At 39.5% G+C, this 25,932-nt stretch overlaps 1 protein-coding gene across 1 annotated transcript in view; it reads right to left on the reverse strand.

Annotated features, from left to right (window-relative positions):
• The window catches only part of CATSPERE (catsper channel auxiliary subunit epsilon), a 106,928-nt gene that overhangs the window by 45,164 nt on the left and 35,832 nt on the right, over positions 1-25,932 (reverse strand). Inside the window, exons 7-11 of the mRNA XM_040967967.1 lie at positions 21,944-22,021; positions 17,242-17,348; positions 7,606-8,095; positions 4,060-4,537; positions 950-1,392 (exon numbers count right to left, since the gene is read on the reverse strand). Coding sequence (XP_040823901.1) covers positions 950-1,392; positions 4,060-4,537; positions 7,606-8,095; positions 17,242-17,348; positions 21,944-22,021 — 1,596 coding nt within the window. The remainder of the gene's footprint in view (positions 1-949; positions 1,393-4,059; positions 4,538-7,605; positions 8,096-17,241; positions 17,349-21,943; positions 22,022-25,932) is intronic.

Below are 25,932 nucleotides of genomic sequence, written 5' to 3' on the forward strand. Positions count from 1 at the left end.
CCAAGTAATCCTTTGCTTTTGATACACTATCCAGTCTATAGCATTCATCCATATCTACAGTAACCAGATACAGGCAAACAATACAATTGGAAATCTAGGAGTTTTGAAAGAATATGTTCTTTTTTTTTCCCTTGGATAATGGAAAGTGATAATTGTGGCTGAGGAATTAATGGCTTGCTGTATTATAATTTATTAAAAATTTACATATTTTTTAATTTCCCAAGTTAAACCTAAAGGGAAGTATGCTGATAAAAATATAAATATTCTGGGCCTGGCACAATAGCATGCTGGTTAAGTTCTCGCTTTGCACGCACTGGGATCCCATATGGGCGCCGGTTCCAATCCTGGCAACCCCACTTCCCATCCAGCTCCCTGCTTGTGGCTTGGGAAAGCAGTCAAGGATGGCCCAAACTGTTGGGGTCCTGCACCCACATGGGAGGTCCGGAGGAGGCTCCTGGTTCCTGGCTTCAGATTGGCTCAGCTCCAGCCATTGCGGTCACTTCAGGAGTGAACCATTGGACAGAAGATCTTCCACTCTGTCTCTCCTCCTCTCTGTATATTTGCCTTTCCAATAAAAAAAAAAATCTAAAAAAATATATAAATATTCTTTTTTTAAAGATCTATTTGTATTGGAAAGGTAGATTTATAGAGAGGAGAGAAAGATCTTCCATCACTGGCTCACTCCCCAAATGGCAGCAACTACCAGAACTGAGTTGGTCTGAAGCCAGAGCCAGGAGCTACTTCTGGGTATCCCGTGTGGGTCCCAAGGCTTTGGGCCATCCTCCACTGCTTTCCCAGGCTACAAGCAGGGAGCTGGATGGGAAGCAGAGCAGCCAGGACACGAACCAGCATCTAGATGAGATGCTGGTGCATGGTGTTTTGACACAACTGATTAACATTCTACTTTTATATCTATTAAAATAACAATGAATTAAAAATATTAACTTACCAGAGTTTTAGTGAAGAATCCTAATGCAATTTCATAGAAAAGGTATTCATTTATTGTTAATATTCGTGGACCGTAGGTTTCCACAAGGATGTACACACCAGTATTTTCTGGATAGACTACTTTAGCCCAAACTTTCAGGACGTCTCTCTTATCAATAATGTAAAACATATTATAAACATTATTATGAAATGCCAAGAATGGGCATGTGTCTTTTGCTTTAAAAGCTACACTCTGTATTTCCAGACTTAAGGGATATTCCGCTGTTTTTATTGTACCATTGTCCAAAGCCTCCAGGAGATGTATTTCACCAGATGTGCTCAGAAGAAATAATGACTTTATTTTTTCACTTAACCATGTATGCAGTTTTATTGTATCTATACTGTAAATCTTGAAAAAAAAAATCACATTATTTTCCATTTTTACTAAGATATTCCCATAATAATCTGGAAAAAAAGAGAGAAAATTTTGTGTTATTCTAACTAACCATCAATCACTCTATTTTGCAGTACATTCTATAATAGCAAAGACATGGAAACAACCCAGAGGCCTGTCAAAAAAGGAATAGAATAAGAAACTGTGGGCATCTACTCAATGAAATACTAACCAGCCATTAAAAAGAATGAAATTCTACCATTTGCAACAAAATGATCCCAAACAAAATGATCCCATACATCCAAGCAGGGAGCTGGATGGGAAGCGGGGCCTCAGGGATTAGAACAGTGCCCATATAGGATCCAGGTGCATGCAAGCTCCCCTGCCTGTGGCCTGAGGACAGCCCAGAGCCTTGGGACCCTGCACCCACGTTGGTGACCCAGAGGAGGGTCTTGGCTCCTGGCTCCGGATCGGCTCAGCTCTGGCCATTGCGGCCACTTGGGGAGTGAATCAATGCACAGAAGATCTTCCTCTCTGTCTCTCCTCCTCTCTGTATATCTGACTTTGTAATAAAATAAATAAGTCTTAAAAAAATAAAATGACATCATGTGGGAAGGATTGGCTGAAATGAGGAAGGTAAATTCAAAGAGTTGGAGATCTGTTGTGATTATGCAGGTTATACAATACTATATATTGTATATGTATATATGCATACATACATACATATGTATATACGTTCTCTAATTTTTTTGTTAAGAGACTATAGCCTGTTTTGGTTAGAAATAAGACTCCAAGACATTTGAAGCACTTGGGTTTGATGCCTAGCTCTAGCTTCCTGCTAATATATACCCCAGGAGGAAGCAAGTGATGGTTCCAAGATACAGTTCTCTGCCACTCATGCAGCAGACTCCTAGTGCAGACATCTGGGGGAGTAAATTGGCTGACAGGAGCTCTGTCTGTCTCCCTGCTCTCTCAAAATAGCACCATCTATGGCCTGTCAGCCTGGAAGGAGATCACTGCTGTCTACTAGAAGAGTCAGATAGGGCCCAGAAGCAGGCAGTGGCAGAGTGAGAGCATCAGGAATTCAGGTTGGGGTGTGTGGAGTCTGAGAAGACTACTAGTGGTCCCTGTGGCAACACCAGAGAAGAAAGTTGGAAGAAGGAGGGCCAAGATCAGGCTAGGGATTATGGGCAGAGGTAAAACGGTAATGTAAATCATCATGAATATGAAAAAGAGGCTGGGAAGAGGTCGTTAGTGAAGTAGGAGGAAAACCAGACATTTTCCCTGGAAGCCAAATGCAAAACAAGTGTTTCCAAAAGAAGCCTGCTGAGTTGCTTCAAAGGCTGCTGTGTTTGTTCTGTCTTCTAAATAGATTCCTTGAAGATCAAACTGTTTCCCCACATTGCCTATAACATTTAGTGGCCCACCCTACACTAGTAAAATCAAGAACTATCATAAATTGAAGGCTACACCTGCTGAGCATTGCTTTAAACACATTGCATATAACCCCTTACTCTATCAGCCTGCAAGTTCTGTATTATTGTGTCAGTCACATTTGTGTTACTTTAACTAAAATACTTGGAGGAGAGTCTCTTCGAAAGAAAAAGGTTTAAATTTGACTTACATTGTGGGGTTCACAGCTCAGGATGGCAGCCCCATCAGTCTGGCATCTGGCCCAAGATAACAATGGGGAGTAGGTGTAGGGCAATGACCATATGGGGAACCAGGAAGCAGACAGAAGCTGAGCAAAACTCAGCTGAAAGAACCAACGCTTTTGTGAGAACCACCTTCTCCAGGCATGCCTTCAATGACCTAAAGCCCTCCACCAAACCTGCTTCTCAGATGCCATAACTACATCCAGTTGTCTCCGTTAGTCCATCAATCTTTAACATAGGACTTCAGAGTCTAAATAGCTGCATGGGTTTGGGGAGCCAAATCCTCTTCAATTTGTAGCAATCTTAGATTACAAAACTGAAGCTTGGAGAGCTTAGATGACAGGTTTATGAGTTTGAATACAGTTTCACCTAAAGCTTCTATACCTGTTATGGCTTGAACTACGCCCAAACAGGGATGTAGAAGTTCTAGTGCTGGTTCCTGCTTTAGAGTGTGACCTTATTTGGAGATAAGGTTATCACAGATGCGGTGAAGATGAAGTCGTACTGGAGGAGGGTGGGCCCTACGCTAGTGTGGGGAAGGCCAGGTGAAGTTAAGGCAGGGACTGGAACGATGCAGCTGCAAGCCACTAAGGGCAAACACCACCAGCCAAAGGCAAGCAAAGACGTACCCCTACAGGTCCCAGGTGGAGCATGCCCCTGGCCACATCTCAATTTCTAAATTCTAGTCCCCAGAACTGTGAAAGAATACATTTCTTATGTCTTAAGCAGTTCAGTTTATGGTACTTTAATGGTAATCCTAGGAAACTAACACCACACCACAGCATCTCCCACACATATTGTGCACGGATCAATTGCTGACTTATTGCTTATTATTGCACTTATTGACTGACCAGCGTAAAACTCTGAGTGAAAGGACTTGATTTGGTCATTCTGTCCTGTGAGATCCTAGTTATTGTTAGTTGAACATAAAATTAAGATGTATTTCCTCAAAAGTAGTAAAAAAAATCACCTTTATATATCAAAAAGCACCATACATTTATGTATTTCAAATGATTACATCTTTATAAGATAGCAGCCTATAGTGAAATATAGAATAATTTTAACAGAAAGCAAATGCCTCACCCATAAAAATGTCATGAATAACGCTGTTATTTGATAACAATAATAGATTGCTGCTTCCTGTAGCAGTTTGTATAATTCCACAAACAGTGAAATTTTGATAACAATAATAGATCCTATGTCCGTCAGATAGCACTACTTCTGGCATGGCTGAAAATAGAAAATAAGGAACTAAAAAACTGTTGACAGGGACATCTAGTTTAAAGTCTTGGTATATCCACTCTCTCAAGTCTTCATTGTATATCACTGTGTAAATCCTTTTTGTGACAGTACATGCAGTACAGTAACTTAAAAACACAGCGAATTCCACAGGGTGTCCTGTATACTCAGCATTGTGTATGGTCAAAGTGGCAGTTGGTGACATGTTCACGAGACTTTTCAATTTACTTATGGTTCCTATTTGGATGAATTTAAGTTTAGTATATCCAAGGTAAACTTCATCTTTTGTCCAGATTATCAGGCTGCTTTTTTCTACTTCATTCTGTGAAAAAATTAAAAACAAGTTGAAAAATCTTTGAATTTTTTTTTGAGGGGGGTAAGGAGAAGTCTATTTCTGTTTGCCACTTTACTACATTTAAAAGTAAAAAAAGATGTAGCTACTGTGGTTTCATATATTTCTGAGTAATATCACAGGCATATATATTAAATGTATTATACATAACTGAAAAGCTAAGTTCTTAGTTACTGTATTCTTTAAATACTATTTTTTATAAATTTTAATCCCTTTTTAAGCACATAAAGCTGCAACAGTCAGGACTGGGCCAGGCTGAAACTCAGAGTTAGGAGCTTTATCCAAGTCTGCCTTGTGACTGGCAGGAGCCCAAACATCATTTACACTTTTTTTTTTTAGTTTTTTAAGATTGATTTTTATTTTTATTGCAAAGTCAGATATACAGAGAGGAGAAGAGACAATGACCGCACGGTTGGTGGTGTGCCAATCCGATGCCAGGAGCATGGAATTTTCTCCTCCAGGCCTCCCACACAGGTGCAGGGTCCCAAGGCTTTGGGTTGTTCTCGACTGCTTTCCCAGGCCACAAGCAGGGAGCTGGATGGGAAGTGGAGCAGCTGGGATTAGAACTGGCACCCATATGGGATCCTGGAGTGTTCAAGACGAGGACTTTAGCTGCTAGGCCACTGTGCTGGGTCCAACTTATGCTCTTTTTAACTGCTTTCCCCACCATTAGCAGGGAGCTGGATGGGAAGTAGATGAGCTGAGACACACACTGGTGCCCATTTGGGACGTTAGCATCTCAGGTGGAAAACTTCTATGTTAGAATGCTAGTCCTGGGTAGCATGACATTTTAATGATATTAATGTCAATATTAATTCTTCCAACCTTTGAAAATGTGATTGTGGTGCCCTTCAATTTCTTACATCACTATATTATAGTTTTTATCATAGATTTGTTTTATCCTGGGTATTTTAAGTTTTTATTGTTATTATAATTGGAATTCTTTTGTGTGCTATTTCAGATGATACACCATTAGTATATAGACACATTAGTGATTTCCTATGTTGTTTTTTAAATCCTACAATGACACCTGGCCTATTTATTACTTCTAATAGTTTTTCTGGTGAAGTCTTTAGTTTTCTGTATATAATATCATGCTAGTTGCAAACAGGGACAACCTGGCTTCTTTGCTTCCAATTTGAATACCCTTTATTTCTTTCCCTTGCCCAATTTCTCTGGCTATAACCTTCAGTACTTCTTTGAATGGAAGTCATTAAAGTGAGCGCTTTTGCCTTTGCTGCTTCATTGTTGACCCAGTCCCTGCTACCATTCAGCCTTTAAGAAAAAGGGAATTCTTCTCTTGTGACAAGATGCATGAAATTGGAGGACATTGCTGCTAAGTGAAATAAATTAGGTACAAAGGCAAATACCACATGTCCTCACATACGTGTTGAATCTAAAACATTTATTTTACAACATAATTGTATAAAAATTAGATAGCTACAGTCTCTAGGGATTATAGAGACTGTGGCAATGAATGCTGTGGAAAAATAACAATTAAAGGACAATAAATTTTTAAAAAGGGCAATAAATTTCAGAGAAGAGGAATATGCAGTTATTTATATTTTGTTTAGAGTTCTATTACATGGCATGGAAAATTAGTAATAGAGCTTTGTATACTTGAAACTTCCTAAGAGGGTAAATTTCCAATGTTAGCCACAAAAAATATTAAGCATTTGAGATAATGAATACATTACTTGGCTTGATTTAATTATTCTATATTACATTCATAAATTATATCATTTTTATTCTATAAATACACAAATTATAAATGGCCAAATTATAATAAAAATGAATAGTATAATTTACTTTTAAATATTAAAAAACTTGAAACGTAACCTACATATGTAAAAACTACCAAATATGAATGCATATAATTCAGATTTATCACAAATAAAAGTTTCATATAATAGTAGGTATGTATTAAGATATAGCATATCATCAGAATTCCCAAATTGCTATTTTCCCAACCACTGTGGCTTTCCCTTCCCAGCAGGTCCTTTTTATAAATATTATGATAATAACTTCCTTACTTTTATAATTACTTTTAAAATTACTTTTGTAATTTTATTACATCTTGCCATCTGATGGGAGTATTTTTTCCCCTATTTATATTTTTCATTTCTTTAAATCTACTAAGCCTAGTTTCTATTCAGTCCATTCTAATACCTAACGTCCTTACATGAATAAATCTAATCTGTTATTTTGCCCACTCCCTTGGCACTTTGCTTCTTCATAAATCTGGTTACTTTTTAATGTGAGCTGAATCCTGTCAGAGCCCAGCAGCAAACTTAAAAGGGTTAAAATTTTTATAAAGCATTTTAGGTGTTCTGTAATTTGAAAGTTTCAGGACCTGGTGTGATGGCACAGTGGCTAAAATTCTCACCTTGCTTGTGCCAGGATTCTGTATGGGTGCCAGTTCATGTCCCGCTGCTCTACTTCCCATTCAGCTCCCTGCTTGTGGCCTGGGACAGCCACATGAAAGATGGGACCCTGCATCCGTGTGGGAGACCTGGGAGATGGTCCTGGCTACTGGCTTCGGATCGGCTCAGCTTCTACCGTTGCTGCCACTTGGGGAGTGAACCAGTGTATGGAAGATCTTCCTCTCTGTATATCCTTCTCTTTGTAAATCTGCCTTTCCAAGAAAAAAAAAATCCTACAAAAACGTAAGAGAAAGTTTCAGGTATTCTTATCCTAGTACTTGTTAGTGGAAGAATTTATTCATTTTTGAGAGCATACAAAGGGTTTATTTCGCAAAAAATCTGAGAGTGGTAACTTTTATCCATAACAATGCAAAATGAAGTTCACATAGTATAACTGGCCTTCTGTGAACAATAACATACAAAATTAATTTTATTTTTTGTTGCTGGAAGTACGGCTCTGTGGTAAAGAGGCCTCTAAGAAGTTAGGTCAGAAAGACAGAGCCAAATGCAACCCTAGATAAAACAACTAAAAAGTTTTATAAGTAATCTCTGATAAGCCAGTGAACCAGGTTAAATTCTGATGTATAATAAATATATATTTAATATGATACTAACCTTGAATATATATTTCACCCAGCACCATTTTCTTGCTCTAATGCCAATGATTTCATCTGGTAGATTATACTCTCTTCCTAGTTTCATCAACAAATAACTATTTCTTAAGTAAAGAACACCATTTATTAAAAAAAAAATTCCATCCGATGATAGTTCCACCTTGCTTACGTTGTGTCTTTCACTGTCACTCAGGACATTGGGAGGCACTCTGACTTTGCTCCAAGTGCGAAATGAATCCAGTGTTTGAAAGGTTTCCATCTCAGTGACTACCACAACAGATGAAGGAATACAAGCAACCCAGGTCGAAATGATCTGACTCCCGGGTGGTGAGGAGAGTGGTAAGAAAGCAGGATGCTCTGGAATAGTTGATGTAGGAAAGGTCATCAGAAAAAGACCATCTGCAATGAAGCAATCTTGAAAAACTACTTGGTTCCCTTTAATCTCCTTTATCACATCGTCTGATGTCATTGGTATTATCATATGCCAGATTCTACAAAGAGAAAAATCAAACATTTTATTCTGGTCTATCTTGTAGAATAATGACATTTAGTATATTTTGTCTTTTTAAGAGTGTATAAACATTAACCTAGATAAAACAGATAATACTCAAATGCTGATATTACCCCATTCATTCTCACTCTTTATTATAGCTCCAAAGGAAAATAAATGTGACTCTGACAGCTCTTCTTCCTCCAAAATTCTCCATATTCCCAAATATTCTTATGCTACTCTTAATATGAGAGTCTTTAAAAAGTTTATGGAACATATGTATCATGAAAAACTGCAAATTTCAAAATTGCACTGGAATGAGCTAAATTTCATCTTGCAAAAAGTGTTCCAAATACCCTTCCATGTAATTGTATGCAACATCTACTACCTTCTCATATGCAGATGAAGATCCCTTTTTTAAGGCTGACACGATGGCTCAACAGGCTAATCTTCCACTGCAAGCACTGGGATCCCACATGGGCCCAGTTTGAATTTTGGCTACTCTACTTCCCATCCAGCTCTCTGCTTGTAGCTTGGGAAAGCAGATGAGGATGGCCCAGAGCCTTGGGACCCTACACTTGTGTGAGAGACCCAGAAGAGGCTACTGACTTCTGGCTTCAGTTCAGTACAGCTCCAGCCATTTCAGTCATTTGGGGAGTGAACCAGCAGGTGGAAGCTCTTTTTTCTCTGTTTCTCCTTCTTTCTATAAATCCATCTCCCTTTCTCTCGCTCCCTCTCGCATCCTCTCTTGTTGCCTTTCCAATAAACAAATCTTAGGACAAAAGCCAAACAAAACAAAAAAATCATGTATATGTGGGCCTGGCGCAATAGCGTACGGTTAAAGTCCTCACCTTGCATGCCCAGGATCCATATGGTCGCTGGTTCTAATCCTGTCGGCCCTGCTTCCCATTCAGCTCCCCGTTTGTGGCCTGGGAAAGCAGTTGAGGACGGCCCAAGGCTTTGGGATCCTGCACCCGTGTGGGACACCTGGAAGAGGCGCCTGGCTTCAGATTGGCTCAGCTCCAGCCATTGCACTCACTTGGGGAGTGAACCATTGGATAGAGGATCTTCTCTGTCTCGCCTCCTCTCTGTATATCCACCTTTCCAATAAAAATAAATAAATCTTTAAAAGGGTTCTTGATTTTCTTCAGTGACACATTAGTCATTCAGCAGCATGTTATTTAACTTCATGGCATTGTTAATTTCTTTTTCCTTCCTGTTGCTGATTTTGTATTGTGATTTTTCATTTAAGGGGATGTATAGTAACTGTGTAATGGAAACTGTCCTATCTAGATATGGGGCTACAATGAAGTATGCATCTCTACTTCAAGTCAAAGATGGGCCTGGCGGCATGGCCTAGCGGCTGAAGTCCTTGCCTTGAATGCGCCAGGATTCCATATGGGTGCCCGTTTTAATTCTGGCAGCTCCACTTCCCATCAAGCTCCCTGCTTGTGGCCTGGGAAAGCAGTCAAAGATGGCCCAAAGCCTTGGGACCCTGCACCCATGTGGGAGACCAGAAGAGGTTCCTGGTTCCTGGCTTCGGATTGGCACACCACCGGCCGTTGCGCTCACTTGGGGAGTGAATCATTGGACAGATCTTCCTCTCTGTCTCTCCTCCTCTCTGTATATCTGACTTTGTAATAAAAATAAATAAATCTTTAAAAAAATCAATGATTGACTCTCAATGAAACTTGACAGTAGGAAGCTGGACTGTCTGCCATTGTCCATGCCCACAATGATGGACATATGTCTGTTTATAAAGAACTATAGTATAGTAATAATATAGGGGAACTCAGTGAGGGGGGAAGGAATAGGGGAAGGGGTGTTTCCAGGGCCTATGGAACTGTATCATAAAATGATAATAATAATAATAAATAATAATAATGGCTATGAAATAAAAATAAAATAAAATAAATCTAAGCAAATAAATTGAAAAAAATCATGTATATGAAAGTCAGTCAAGAGGGACAGAGACGGCTAAACTTCATCAGCTAGTTCATTCCACAGATGGCTGCAGCTCCTGGAGCTGGACCAGTCTAAAGCCAGGAGCCTGGAGTGCCAACTCATGGTGGCAGGGGCTCAAGTACTTGATCCATCTTCTGCTGCCTTCTCAGATGCATTAGCAGAGATCTAGATCATAAGACAGCCACAACTCTAATCGGTGCTTTAATATGGGATGCTGGTGTCACAGGAGGCTGCCTAACTCATTGCACCACAACACTGGTTCCATGAAATTTCATTAGTAGTTGAAAACATAAAGAAATTCTAGGCCCAGAGGGTTCTAGAATTAACGAAGAGTTAATACTAATCATTCATTAAGTTCTTCCCTAAACTGGAGGAGGGAACAATCTCTAACTCACTCTACAAGGCCAATATTACTCCAATACTAAATCCAGACAAGGTGGGGCCTGGCACAGGGCCTAGGGGCTAAAGTCCTCGCCTTGAACATGCTGGGATCCCATATGGGCGCCAGTTCAGGTCCCAGGGGCCCCGCTTCCCATCCAGCTCCTTGCCTGTGGCCTGGGAAAGCAGTTGAGGATGGCCCAAAGCCTTGGGACCCTGCACCAGTGTGGGAGACCCAGAAGAGACTCTGGGCTCCTGGCTTTAGATTGGCTCAGCCCCAGCTGTTGCGGTCACTTGGGGAGTGAATCATCAGATGGAGGATCTTCCTCTCTGTCTCTCCTCCTCTGTGTATCTGACTTTGCAACAAAAATAAATAAATCTTTTTTTAAAAAGCCAGACAAGATATTACAAGAAGAGGAAGCATTATACCAATATTCCTCAACAAAATACTAGCAAATACATAAAAAGGGACTTTAAATCACAACCAAGCACTATCTATGCCAGAAATGCAACATTGGTTTAACATCAAAAAATCAATTCATGTAAAGTGCAAAAACCACATGTTCCTTTAATTAAAGAAAATACTTGTTTAAAACTCTTGCTCACTCAAAACACTAAAAAACTTGGACTAGAATGGAACTTCTTCAACCTGATACAGGGCATTTGTGGAAAAAAAAAAAAAACATAACAAATATGCTGTGGTAAACCCGACTGAACATTTTAACTCTAACAGGATAAACAAGTCAAGAATATTTGCTCTCATTTTTTATCCATCATTTGCATTAGAGTTCCAGTCAGGGCATTAGGAAAGAAAAAGGAGTAAGTGACTTCTGTATTGTAAAGTACAAAGTAAAATATCTATTCGCAAGTGTATCTTATATACAGAAAAGCCTAAGGAATCCATCAAAAAACGATTACAACTGATAAATTTGGTAAGATTACAGTAAACAAGATTTACATAGATTTAATACAATAACTAATCCATAAATAAAATTACAAAACCAGTTTCATTTGCAATAACATCAGCAAAAAAGCAACTAGCAATTTAAAGGTAAAAGCACAAACTTGTACTCTGTAATAACACAACATTATTGAAAAAAAGAAACAACATTAATACAAGTGGAAAACATTCCATGTTCATGATTAGGAAGCTGAATAGCATTAATATAATATGTACTCCTCAAATTGACCTACAGATTTAATATAATTGTTTAAAAATCCCAGGTGAAGAAACTGACAAGCTGAACCTAAAATTGATACAGAAATTTAGGTGAAACCAGAATAGTTAAAATAATCTTGACAAAGATGGAAGACTAACCCTTCCTGATTTTAAACTTAGTACTAAGCTGTGGTAATCAAGAAAGTATGGTACTGGCATAAGGATAAACATAGGACTATGAAACTGAACTAAAAAAAAAAGCCATAAAAATACTATCAAGTTTGTTGTTAATTGCTTATGAGGAAGCAACAGTCCTTTTCAATAAAGTCTACTGGGACAACTAGATCTTGAAATACAAAGGAAATATCTTAAGTCATATCCAACACCACAAAAATTAATTAAAATTAGATCAGAGACCTAAATGTAAGCTTACAAGTCTCCTAAGAGAAATCAGTGTGGTCAATTTTTTTGTGATTTTGGATTTGGCAATTACAGTTCATCAAAGCTATTACAAATGGGAAGTAACAAACTCTATCCATATCCTTCCTACCTTCCTGCTAAAGCAGGGGAGCCCTTCAGTCTGGTTTTACAGTAACTATTCTCTTCCTTCCCTCCCAAGTTTCATAAAATAAGTCCAGCACCCAATTTTAGTATCCCCCTATAATTACAGTGGCACAGCTCTTCATAAACAGGTATAAGTCCATCTTTCTGTTATTTAGGCGTATTCTGAAATTGTAAGCATGGACAATGGCAGAGAGTTGAGCATTCTACGGTCAAGATGTATTTAACACTCTCGTTGACAGTGCATTTTGATTTGGAAATAAAGATGCTCACTGCACTGTATTCACACATCTGGATATGACACTCTCTACTACAGTTAGTATACATCCTCTTAAATAAAAAGCCACGAAACAAAATCAAAAACAGTAAAAAAAGAGAAAAAAGATATTTACCACGCCATGAAGTTGAATATTATGCTACAGAATGACTAATGTGTCACTGAAAAAATGAAAAAGAAAATCAAGAACCTTCTTGAAAACAATACTTAATATGAGAAAAAGAACTGTTTTGAAGAAATGAAAATAAAAACAAAAACATAAAAATCCATGTGATATAGCTTCCACTGATCTTTGTTGGTGAGATGTGCCTCCTGTAGGCAATAGACAGATGGATTTTGTTCTTTGATATAGTCTACTCATCTATGACTGATGAGTTTAAGCCATTCACACCCAGGGTTAATATGGATAGGTGGTAATTCAGTCCTGTCATCTCAGCAATGGGGTGTTCATGGTTTCGTTTAGTCATTTGTTATCATTTCACTGGGATGTTCTCCATGTTTGCCTTTGATTTTGGTAGGTGCCATTCCTTTTCTCTGTCAAGAGGACATCTATTTGTAGCGCAGGTCTGGAAGAGGCAAATTCTCTGAGTTTTTATTATTTCACTTTCAAAGACAAAGGAAAGCTTTGCTGAGTAATGTTATTCTGGCCCAATTTGTTTTTTTGTTTTTTTGTTTTTTCCTTTTAGAATCTGCAGTATGTTGCTCCATTCTCTTCTGGCCTGTGGAGTTTCCTGTGAAAGCTCTCCTGTGAATCTGATTGCCATTCCTCTATATGTCAACTGATTTCTTCATATGCACATTTAAGGATCTTTTTCTTATGTCCAGCTGAAGAGAACTTGGTTATCATGTGTCATGGTGAAGATTGCTTTCTGTCAACTCTACCAGGAGTTTGATGCCCCTTCTGCATTCTGTTTCCCAATTCTTTTTTTAAAATTAAAGAAATTTTCCTTTATTATTTCATTAAGTACATTTTTAAACCCAGCTTCTCTTTCTGCACCTCCTGGAGCCCCGTAACTCTTCTCTTCTATTTGGCCTTTTAATAGTGTCTCTTAATTCTCTCTCTCTTTTTTTTTTTTTTAAAGATTTCTTTACTTTTATTGGAAAGGTGTATATTCAGAGAGGAGGAGAGACAGAAAGGAAGATCTTCCATTGTGAGGAAGACGGGGCTGGAAACCAAACAGACCCAGCAATTGCAACAACCAGCATGTGCATAAGCTGATTGGTGTGACGAACGGTGTTGGAGTCTGTACTAGCAAACTCACTCAAGAATCAGATCTGGGATCAACTCAGATGAAGTTTCTTTGGATATCCCTCGAACTGAACTGCTGATCTTAGAACCCCAACCATCAAGAGACTGTCAGCCAGTTTACTCTGAATAGGTTTTATTGCAGTTGGGACAGTGAGATTGGCAGCAATCCAGAACTGATGAGCTATCAAAACTGTTTGAGCAGGACCCTTGGAGCACGCGTCATGTTGGGGATCGGGGATGGGTGGGAGGTTGGGTGGAGCTTTTCCCTTTGTTACTCCCCTAAACCCAGATGCAGGGAAAAGTGATTATATTAGTGTGGAAACAATGATATTACCCACTTTCACCCTGTAGCCCTTGACCTTTTGTATCCTAATCAACTAAGGTTATTAAAATTAAAAAAAATTAAATTAAAAAAAAAAAAGAGATCTTCCATCCGATGATTCACTCCCCAAATGACCGCAATGGCCTATATTTGCCGATCTGGAGCCAGGAGCCAGGAACTTTTCCAGGTCTCCCACGCGGGTGCACATTCCCAAGGCTTTGGGCTGTCCTTGACTGCTTTCACAGGCCATAAGCAGGGAGATGGATGGGAAGCGGGCTGCCGGGATTAGAACCAGTGCCCATATGGAATCGCAGCGCGTTCAAAGCAAGGACTTTAACCACTACACTATCTCCCCAGCCCTATTTCTTGAATACTGTTTTTAGCTTGATCCAGCTCCACTTCCAGCTTTTTGTTTCCCCATTGTGGCAAGAAATATCTTCCAATTCTGTGACTCTTTCTTCTGCATCACTCATTCTATTGTTGAGACTTTCCACTGAGTTTTTTACTTGCTCCATGGTGTCCTTCATTTCTAACAATTCTGCTTGCTTGTGTTTCAGTGTTGCTGTTTCCTGTGTGATGTAGTCTTTAAATTCCTGTGCCTGCCATTGTTGATGAGAAGATTTATAACAGGTTTTTTAAGTTCTTTATCCCCCATATCCTTGATGTATTGCTCAGTTAATTCTGAGGTTGGGGAGTCTTCAGTAATATTCATTGTGCCTATGTCTCTTCTCTTGTTCTTGGTCATTGTACTTCTGGTTATCAGATTCTTCTCCTTAGGGCTGGTTTCTAAGCTGTGACACCTATAGGTCTACTTCATTAGGTTTTACTGATTGCAGTCGGGTCACAGCTCTTTGCAGCCACTTGTGCCAATGCCTCCAGCAAGTTTCGGGTCTTGGTTCCTGTGTTAGACTTCCACCATGGTCTCTGTAGCTAAAGCTCCTGGTTCACCACTCTACACTTCCCGTGATCCCGTGTTATGGCTGCACTGTTGCCTGTATAACCTTTCTCTCACTTCTGCTTTGAGCAATTCTCAGGATTAGGGAAGATACCAGGTATATCTCCCTATATAGCTAGGTTGTTGTTGGTGCTGAACTTGCCAGAACCTGCTGGCTGTTAGATCTGCAGGCTACCCACATCTATTTTGAGTGGTATTTGTAGTATCCCTGTGGGGCTAGTGCAATGCACTGAGCTGGAAGTGTTTGCTTCCAGCTTAGTCAGTGCATGCACAGATCACTGTTGTCCTTCCCGTCCCACAGCTTTTGCTTCCCTTCACAAAATGGTACCTAATTGGTACTGGTGGTGGTCTGGGCTATGAAATCCACCCTGTTCCTGCACCACCTGCTTGGGCTCCCTGCTCCTGGTTGGATCAAACAAAACAGGATGGGCGGTTCTTTGCCTGGGTTCCTCTCTTGAGCTCCCAGTGAACTGCCCTGGCTGTCAATGGAGCTCTGGCCACTGGTGGATTTCAGATTGTCGCTTGCTGACTGCTACGGGAGCATCTGTTAGCTGTAGCACCACTCTGTTGTCTCCGCTGCTTCCCCATGTCGTTCAGTCTCCAAGTGTCCCTCTGCAATCAACCTGTCCTTGAATCAGCACTCTGTTTTCCTCTGGCTAAAGATTCTCTGTTTCTTAAACATGTCCTTACCCTATTCCACCATCTTGATTCTCTAATTCTCTCTTCTCTAAGCCTGAGCTGGTGTACCCTTTATGTGTCTATACTCTGAAGTCAGCTCCAGCATTCCTTCTGTTTGCCTTCCTCACCAGCCGTCTGGTCACCAATGGCAATAACTGTATCCTTAGGCCATAAGAAACTTGCCCTGTGCCAAGGTGCTCACTAGACTAAGAAAGGTTGTCTACATCTCATGATCACCTAGCAACTTAAGCAGTATCAGATGTTTCTTCTCAAGTAGAGTTTGCAGTGGTTGTGTGTTTGAGTGCACTGATGGTGGCTATGAATCTGATATGAATTGCACCACTCTGGTTCGCATTCTGAGATATTTTCAGAAACTGCCAGAATTTGCCACCACCCAGCATGAGGCTCTTGGATTGAGGCTTAGGCATTTTAAAAGATTTGTTTATTTTGCACACAGAACTTCAGTTCCATGGTTCACCCTCCAAATGCCCACAGCAGCTGGAGAGTAAAAGCTGGGGAGAATGGAACACAATCCAGGTCTCCCACCTAGGTGTCAGGAACCCAGCAAATTGATCACCTTTGCTCCCAAGGCCTGCACTAGCTGGAAACTGCAGTTACAAATCAGACTGGGTGTTGAAACCAGGAGCTCTGACATAGGGCGTGGATGTCCCAAACATCAGCTTAGTTACTAGTCAAATGACTGCCCTGAGGCTTAGATGTTAACAGATGGTGAAGCTGTCATCCAAAGGTCTCACTGGTACTGAGTTGATAATTAGCGCTGATTTTTATAATCTACCATGTGACATAAAAAAAGCCTACAAATTACATGTAAGGTAGAGTTCATAAAATTCCATTAGGATTTTTAAATCTTATCAGCTTCTGATATTACTAGATTTGTAAAGCTGAATTAAAAGATTTTTTTTGAAAGGCAAATTTGCAGAGAGAAGAAGGGGCAGAGAGAAAGATCTTCCATCTGTTCATTCACTCCTCGATGGCCATAAGGGCAAGAGCTGTGCTGACCCAAAGCCAGGATCCAGAAGCCTCTTCCAGTTCTCCCACAGAGTCCCAAAGCTTTCAGCCATTCTCTACTGCTTTCCCAGGCCACAAGCAGGGAGTTGGATGCAAGTAGAGCAGCCAGGACATGAACTAGTGCCTAAATGGGATGCTGATGCTTGCATGCAAGGGACCAGCCAATTCAGTCATCAGTCATTGTACTGGCCCAGGTACTTTAAATTTTAAATCTAAAAGTTAAATACCTGGGGCCTGGTGTGATAGCTTAGTGGCTAAAGTCCTTGCCTTGCACGCACCGGGATCCCATATGGGCACCAGCTCTAATCCTGGTGGCCTTACTTCCCATCCATCTCCCTGCTTACGGCCTGGGAAAGCAGTTGAGGACGGCCTAAAGCCTTGGAACCCTGAACCCAGGTGGGAGACTTGTAAGAGGCTCCTGGCTCTTGGCTTCAGATTGGCGCAGCTCCAGCTGTTGCAGCTGATTGGGGAGTGAATCATCAATGATTCAAAGATCATCAAGATCTTCCTCTCTGTTTCTCTTCCTCTCTGACTTTACAATAAAAAATAAATAAATCCTTAAAAAGTTAAATACCCTTTTCTATGGCTTTCATAGGAATAATACACATTTTTCTGTAGAAATGTATATATGGTCGGCTTCTGTCCCAAAATGGCCAACTGCTTGCTTAGTACTAAGGAATTCTGCAAAAACAAAATAAAATTTCTCTTTTTACTCTTACAGGTAAAGTATACAAAAATATTCTTACTTACTTGATAAAATATTGAATTTGTTTTAGTTATTACATTGTTAACATTTATAAATTTATAACACTTTCAAGGTTTAGTATTTTTTTTTTCATATCTTGTCACCTCCTTCCCAGTTGAACTTGATAAATTTATTAACAAGTCATACTACAGTTTCTGATTAAAAATATATATGAACTGGGACTATGAGAATTCCTAACTTTGTGAGCATAGCTTTAATATTGATGAAATACATAATGAGGTTTCTAAAATTTACCTGTAATAATTCTTTGCATATCATCCTGTCTTCAAAATAACATACATTTTTCAAATCAGTCTTTAAATAATATACAGACACTTTAAAAGAAATTATCTTTAGAATTCAGGTGGTACTCTTGCAATGAAAGAATCTTGACTGAATTTCAAATGTAATACAGCAACAAGGTGGAGAAATCCACTATGGGGGGAGGGTACGGGGAGGGGTTGGGGGAGTCCCAGAGCCTATGGAACTGTGTCACATAATGCAATGTAATTAATAATAATTATTATATATATATATATATATATATATAAAGAATTCAGGTGGATATGACATGTTTCTTCTTCTTCACATGTAATAAGAAACTGAATTAAACTGGAATTGTTCCTAATTAGGTTTTTTTTTTTTTAATAGAGGCAACTATTTCTTTAGGGGTAATTCCTATAAATAAAATATTAGATAACAGGGTCAGTTTAGACTTCTATAGCCTCTTTCTGTATTAATCTTCCAAAACAAATTTTTTCCAATTTCCACGGAAATACATCAGTCTTCCAAAAAGGCGCCCTAGGAATTACTATGATGTGTTAGTGTCACAAGGGCTATGGGATTTTCTAATAGGGGATCCCAATCTATTTGTTTGAGTAGGAACAATGACTCTAGAAGGCCTCCCTGAAGAATATATGCCTAATGGTTTTGACAGAGAAATATAGGTGTGCCTAGTAAAGACTCATGAATGATGGAGAGCTAGCTCTGAAAATCCTATTCATGTTTTAGAATTTTATATGTAGCATTGTTTCAGCTAACTGCAAAGGAGAAGGTAAAAAATTATCAGTATAAAATGATAGAAATAAATACATTAAGGAACATATGCAATGCATAGATACAATAATCATTACAGAAAAAAATGACCAAGGAAAAGATAAGCATATAAAAAATTTAAAAACACGGGCCCAGCAGCGTAGCCTAGCAGCTAAAGTCCTCACCTTGAACACGCCAGTACCCCATATGGGTGCCAGTTCTAATCCCGGCAGCTCCACTTCCCATCCAGCTCCCTGCTTATGACCTGGGAAAGCAGTCGAGGATGGCCCAAGGCGTTGGGACCCTGCACCTGTGTGGGATACCTGAAAGAAGTTCCTAGCTCCTGGCTTCACATCGGCACAGCACAGGCCATTGTGGTCAGTTGGGGGGTGAATCATTGTACGGAGGATCTTCCTCTCTGTCTCTCCTCCCCTCTGTATATCTGACTTTGCAATAAAAATAAATAAATGTTTAAAAAATTTCAAAACACATTTTCCTATAAAAACTATTATTGTTATTGAATATAATTTTGTAAATACAAAAAATTTTCACCAACAAGTTATAAAAATATAAAATCTACATTCAATTTTTCAACTATATGCTGCTGTTATGTATTCATGCTATCACATTATTAAAGTCTACATATGTGTCAACTTTAATGGCTACATGATCTTTACTTGAGTGTGCATAATCACCATTTCCTTAACATGTCTTGGTTGTACATTTATGTGGTCTTATTTTTTTCACTACTGGCCAATAATATTGCATGGACATAGCTGATATATAGTTTTCTCCATGGTTAGGACTATTTGGATAAGATACTTGGGAGAGTGATTACTTCATCAACACCTTTAAAAAATCTTATTTATTTGTTTTCATTTTATTTGAGAGGCAGGGAGAGCAAACTGCACAAAACAGTTACCCTGGATCCCATTTCCGAGTTTCAGCTCACTGCTGGCCCTCCTTTCCCTGGGGTGGGTGTGATCTGCTGAGGGATGGGTTCAAGTCCAAGTGTCATAATCCACTATAGTGGGTTTAAAATAAGCCACTATTAGAGTGGAAGTCAGGGATGTTTATAAGAGAATGAAGAGTAAGGAATAAAATTAAGGGTTGGGTATCTCTATTCGCATTTCTATCTTAATGTACAACAAAGCACCTAATGTTAGACCAGCTATATTTTGTGACAGCTATTCTGCGGATAAATAAAACAACTCCCTCAAGCTTCCCAAGTGGAAAGAATCCTGAGATGGTCATCATGGAGACAGTCACACATAGTTGGAGACCACAAACATGAGTAGAAGTTCCCTGAGAGGAAAGGGAATGGGTTTTGATGCACTGGGACAGTATGTGGACAGACAGATGCTGCAACAGCATATGTGTGTAAGGAGAAAGCAGAGTTTAGTTGCCCGAGGGGGATGTGTGGAGAGCTAAGATCAGAAGGAGTGACAGACATGGGTACCAAGGGCTGCATATGTTCTGTTAAGAGCCCCAAGTGGTAAGTGTGTGTTATTTGTAATGGGGAGACATGGAAAGTTATAAGGAAGTGACAAGATCATGGGTAAATATGGAAATGGAGGAGATGAGAGCCAAGTATAAAGTATGCATGCACTAAAAGATGCAAAAATGTGCGTATTTCCACTTTCACAAGATAGAAATTAAATAAGTCATGCTTACGTAATTACCATTAATTTCCTCCAGGTCTCCCATGTGAGTGCAGGATCCCAAAGCTTTGAGCCGTCCTCAACTGTTTTCCTAGGCCACAAGCAGGGAACTGGATGGGAAGTGGGGCTTGTGGGATTAGAACTGGTGCCCATATGGGATCCCGGTGTGTGCAAGGTGAGGACTTTAGCCGCTAGAACACAGCGCTGGGTCCCATCTCCTGTGAATTTGATTACTATCAGTCAGGATAATATGCTACTATTTGGGCCCAGTGCGATAGCATAGTGGTTAAAGTCCTCGCTTTGCGTGCGCAGGGATCCCATATGGCACCGGGTCATATCCTGGTGGCCCCATTTCCCATCCAGCTCCGTGCTTGTGGCCTGGGAAAGCAGTCGAGGACGGCCCAAAACTTTGGGACCCTGCACCCATGTGGGAGACCCGGAAGAACTCTTGGCTCCTGCCTTCAGATTGGCTCAGCTCCGGCCGTTGCGGCTGCTTGGGGAGTGAACCATTGGATGGAAGATCTTCCTCTCTGTCTCTCCTCCTCTCTATTCACCTTCCCAATAAAAATAAACAAATTTTTTTTAAAAAGGATAATATGCTACTAAAAAATTAGACAGATGTTGACTCATAAGCAGTTCTTTGAGAAACTATCAGCTAAAACTTATTTTTTTCAGTACATTTTAATTATAAATGGAGGAATTTAAGCTTTGAAAGAGTTATATTTATAATAAATAAAAGAAAGGACTTGCTGGTTCACTATGCTGTACCTTTAGAAAAACATGTTTCAGCTTACTACGGGATTAGACAAGATATTTGAAGGATGCCTTCAATTTGTGATGGAGACCAGAGGCACCTGTGACCTGAAGTCAATGGTTGGGAACACAAAAAGCCCAAGGGACTCAAGTGTAACATGCAGAGTCTGAAACAAAACGCTTCTGCTACTCTAGAACAAGAGAGACAAAAGGAAACAGAACAGCATGAGTTTATAGCTGGACTCGTCTATCTCCAGCTAGCAGCTCCGCAGCAATAAGATCATGGCTGACTAAACTGCCTGCAAAAACACTGGCAACCCAAAGGATATAAACCTCTCAGCAAATTCCCTTAATGGCTACCTCTCCCTCATGTGGGAGCTTTCTGTTGCTTCAATGAACTCAGTTTCTTTGCTTGTCCACGCTGCTCACTCTTCTTGGTTGGAAGACATAAACCTTAGTGATCAGAAATTACAGACCCCTACGTAATATAGATGCTTAGAGAACATCTTTGCAGCATTTGGATGGTCAATTCCTTTATAAATGATGAGGCTCATAGAGAAGAACAAGAATGCTCAGTAGGAGTTTGGATGTTTCGTGTTCAGCTTAAGCCTCCATCTGGGAGGCCCACATCCCACATCCTGGTTCATGTCCTGGATACTTGATTCCAGTCCAGCTTTCTGTTAATGTGCATCCTTGGATGGCTCAAGTTTGAGTACCTGGCACCAATGTAGACTGGGTTCCAGGCTCCTGGTGTAAGCTTTTGGGGAGTGCATCAGCAGATGGAAGAGCTTTCTCTATGTCTCTCTGCTTTTCAAATAAAATGAAAATAAATCACAAAAGGAATTATGATATGAATCTATATTATTGAAAAGACAGAATTCTGCAGTACAGTTTGCAACTTGATGTTAAACACACAAGTTTAAAATCACACTAATGGCTAAACTGAACCTCAATGGGTATTGAGAATATACTTAGTGAGTTTTGGGTAGTTTAAAATACTATCATCTGTTTATAATTTGGTCACAATGCTTGCAAAGGAAATGCAGCATATTATTCAAGTATGAAGTAATATTGCCACTTACTAATGAAGGCTCTTCAGCGGTCATCAGTAGCTCATCGGGACCTGCATTTTCTGGATCGTATACCCATATAGTGATAAGCTGCAAAATAAAACGCGTTCACAATTCTTCACAAATTTTGTACAAATTTAATTCAAATTTCATCATTTATTGCAGGAAAATAACCATAAATATTTTTACTTAAACATTTTTGATTATCCTATTCTAAAAAATCAAAATCAGTAGGTGTTTTTAATAAGCAAAACAACCGCAAGACCTATGAAAACTTGATAATATACCCTTACATTCCTTGGAAGCCTGCTGATATTTGCTATGAATGCTGGACACTTCTCTTCTTACCCCCATAGGCACAGCATGAACTCTTTACAAACATGAAGTCACTCAAATACACTATTTGCATCTCTCTTTTGCCACTGGATGCAGCATGGCCACTTCACAGACAGATCTCACATAGTCACATTCTTTTTTTTTCCCTTTGATAATTTATTTGCAGTTAAATACAAATTACTTTAGAAATACAGCAAAACTTGTCCCTCCTATTCCATACTCCATTTTCTTGTTTCTGTTGGCCCATTTGCATCCCAGACGCCACTAGTAAATTCTTGTTCAAATTTCTATGACGCTTTTGTGCATAACCAATACTTTTTCTTGCTTTCTACATAATTTTAGTATGTTAGACAGTCTTTCCCGAGTGCCATGTTTTTCATTTACAGTTAGATCTTAAGATCGTCATACTTATTTTTTCAGCTGCATGTTATTTCTAAATTATAGAGAAACTTGATTTTTTTGACATACTGATACACATTTGTTTCTAATTCTTGCTATTATAATTAATGTGACAACTACTAAAGGGTATATGAATTGGTCATTTTCATCAGCTTTGTTGAACTGTTATCCATAGTAGTTGTATCCATATACCCTCTCACCAGAAATCCTCAACAGTGCCTCCCGGTATCCTCAACACTGTGTACTATCACACATTTGAATACTGTCAGTCTCATTTTTTTAAAAAGGTATTTTGGTGTATTTTTTTTTAATGATTTATTTATTTTCATTGGAAAATCAAATATACAGACAAAAGCAGATACAGAGAGAAACATATTCTGCCCACTGTTCATTCCCTAAGTGGCCGCAATGGCGGGAGCTGACCTGATCTCAAGTCAGGAGTCAGGAGTTTCTTGCAGGTCTCCACATGGGTGTAAAGTCTCCACAAGGCTTTGGACTATGTGCTAATGCTTTCCCAGGCCACAAGCAGGGAGCTGGAAGGGAATGGAGCATCCGGGACATAAACCAGTGTGCATATGAGGTCCTGGTGGTTCCAAAACGAGGACTTTAGCCACTAGGTTGCCACATTGGGCCCAACTTACCACTTTTTGCTTTGTTTTTAATTTAGTTTTTTTATGTTTTGGCAGTTTTAAAAAATTTGATACAGCTCATAGACACAATTCTAAGAGTATAATGATCTCCCTCAAATAAAATTACCTTTTAATTCCATTTTTTTTTCATGAACTTTTTCGAGTATACTCAGGGTTATTCTTATGCAAGCAATGTGCCATTTTTCATTATAAAGTGTGCTATAGAAAAAGGGCAGAACACAGATATCATTCTTCAGGTCTCCCACACGGGTGCAGGCTCCTAAGGCCTTGAGCCATTCTCTACTGTTTTACCAAGCCATAATCAGGCAGCTGGATGGAAAGTGGAGCATTTGGAATATAAACTGGTACCCATTTGGGATCCTGACGCATGAAAGGCATGGATTTTGCCACTAGGCTACCACACTAAGCCCTATATTTTTTTCTTTTTTCTTTTTTTAAAATTTCATTTTATTTTATTACATAGTTTCTTCCCCCAGCCCTCCCCTCCCCTTATGGTGGATTCCTCCATATTGTTGCAGTATTACAGTTGAAATCCAGTCATGAATCCTTCATTGCAAGCATATACCATGCATAGAGTCCAGCATCTTATTGTCCAGATAAATTCAACAGTTTCTTGAGGAGACCATCTCTGGTCTGAAAGCAGAGTGGGCAGAATATCATCCCGATCAATTAAAAGCCCATAACATCAACAACATAACATCAACAACAATTTACAACATTATGGAATTATTTGACATGGTATTGAGTAACCAATATGTTAAAAAAAAATGCAAGTTCTTTACCACATCCTGTGACTACTTCATTGACATTTCAATTTTAGTTTATGCACAACTGGCTGCTATACACCGTAAAACGCTATTGGGTACTATTTAGCTGTCTCGTGTCTGTTTTCATTTTTATATTTAGCAGTTTATAGTATTGAAGCACAATTTTTACTGAACTTGGCGAATTCTAGGATAGTCCAAACAGGCTTATAACTCTCATAAGGCACATGTCAACAGTTGAGACACAGAACAGTTTTAGGTGGGGTGTGTGTGCAGAGAAATCTTCAATACCTTAGTGAGGAGTAACTAATCTTTGTGTCCTACCTAGTAAGGTACATGTGAGTCCAAGCTGACTGTTTCCTGTCTGGTTCTAAGCTTTCCTTACTGATCTCTGTCTATCTATTTTTTTTTTAATTTATTTATTTTATTGGAAAGGCGGATATACAGAGAGGAGAGAGAGGAAGATCTTCAATCAGATGATTCACTCCCCAGGTGGCCGCAACAGCTGGAGCTGAGCCAATCTGAAGCTAGGAGCCCCTTCCGGGTCTCCCACAGGTGTGCAGGGTCCCAAAGCTTTGGGCCATCCTCGACTGCTTTCCCGGGCCACAGGCAGGGAGCTGGATGGGAAGCGGGGCTGCAGGATTAGAACCAGTGCCCATATGGATCCTGGGTGTGCAAAGCGAGGACCTTAACCACTGTGCCATCATGCCAGACCCTCATTGATGTCTTAATTTGGATTTCCCTTATTGCCAGGGAACTTGGGCATTTTTTCATTTGTTTGTTTGCCAGTTGGGTTTGTTCCTTTGTGAAGTGTCTGTCCATTTCTCACGCCCATTTCCTGAGTGGTTTGTTTGTTTTGGTTCTTTTGGAGATCTTTGTATATTCTGGAGATTAGACCCCTATTGTCTATGTAGGGTGCAAAGATCTCCCATTCTGTGGGTTGCTTTTTTACTTTGTTGATTGTTTGCTTTGCTGTACATAAGCTTCTTAGAGTAATGTAGTCCCATTTGTTTATTTTGGTCTTGACTGCCACTGTTTTTGGTGTTATTTCTTTTTTAGGAAATCAGGGCCTACCCCTAAATTTTGCAGGGTGTCTCCAACATTTTATTCCAAAAGTTTGAAGGTTTCTGGATGTAGATTTAGGTCTTTTATCCATTTAGATTTGATTTAGTATATGGTGAAAGATGTGGGCTTATCTTATAGTTTCTGCAGGCAACCAACCAGTTGTCCCAACAGTATTTATTGAAGAGACCTTCCCATTTGCCTGGATTGTCTTTTGTCTTTTTGTCAAAGATTATTTGGCTGTATCTGTGTGGGTTCTCTTCTTTTGATTCTATTCTGCTCCATTGAGCCTCCTCTCTATCTTTGTGCCAGTACCAGGCTGTTTGGATAACCACCGCCCTATAGTACGTCCAGAGGTCTGAAATTGTGATGCCCCCTGTTATTTTTGGTGTATTTTAAATGTGTGTTTCTTTATCAGAAATTTTGAGCATTTTTCCAATAACTTTCACCTATTTTTCCTTTACTCGTTTTTCTATTAAATTGTTTCGGCTTATTCGTACAATTCTTTTTTTCAGATACTAAAAAAGACATTAATTTGTCTATTGATTCAGTTTTCAATTTTCCATCTATATTTCTTTTCCTTTTGTCCTTATGGTAATTTTTGTCATGTTAGCTACTACTTGTTTTTTTTTTTTTAAGATCTATTTCATTTCTATTGGAAAGACAAATATACAGAGAAGCAGAGAAAGAGAGGAAGATCTTCTGTCTGATGATTCACTTCCCAAGCAGCTGCAATGGCAAGAACTGAGCCAATCTGAAGCCAGGAGCCAGGAGCCTCTTCCAAGTCTCC

This window comes from Ochotona curzoniae, unplaced genomic scaffold (genome assembly GCF_017591425.1).
Source record: "Ochotona curzoniae isolate NIBS_2020 unplaced genomic scaffold, NIBS_Ocur_1.0 scaffold_4683, whole genome shotgun sequence".
Lineage (NCBI taxonomy): Eukaryota > Metazoa > Chordata > Mammalia > Lagomorpha > Ochotonidae > Ochotona > Ochotona curzoniae.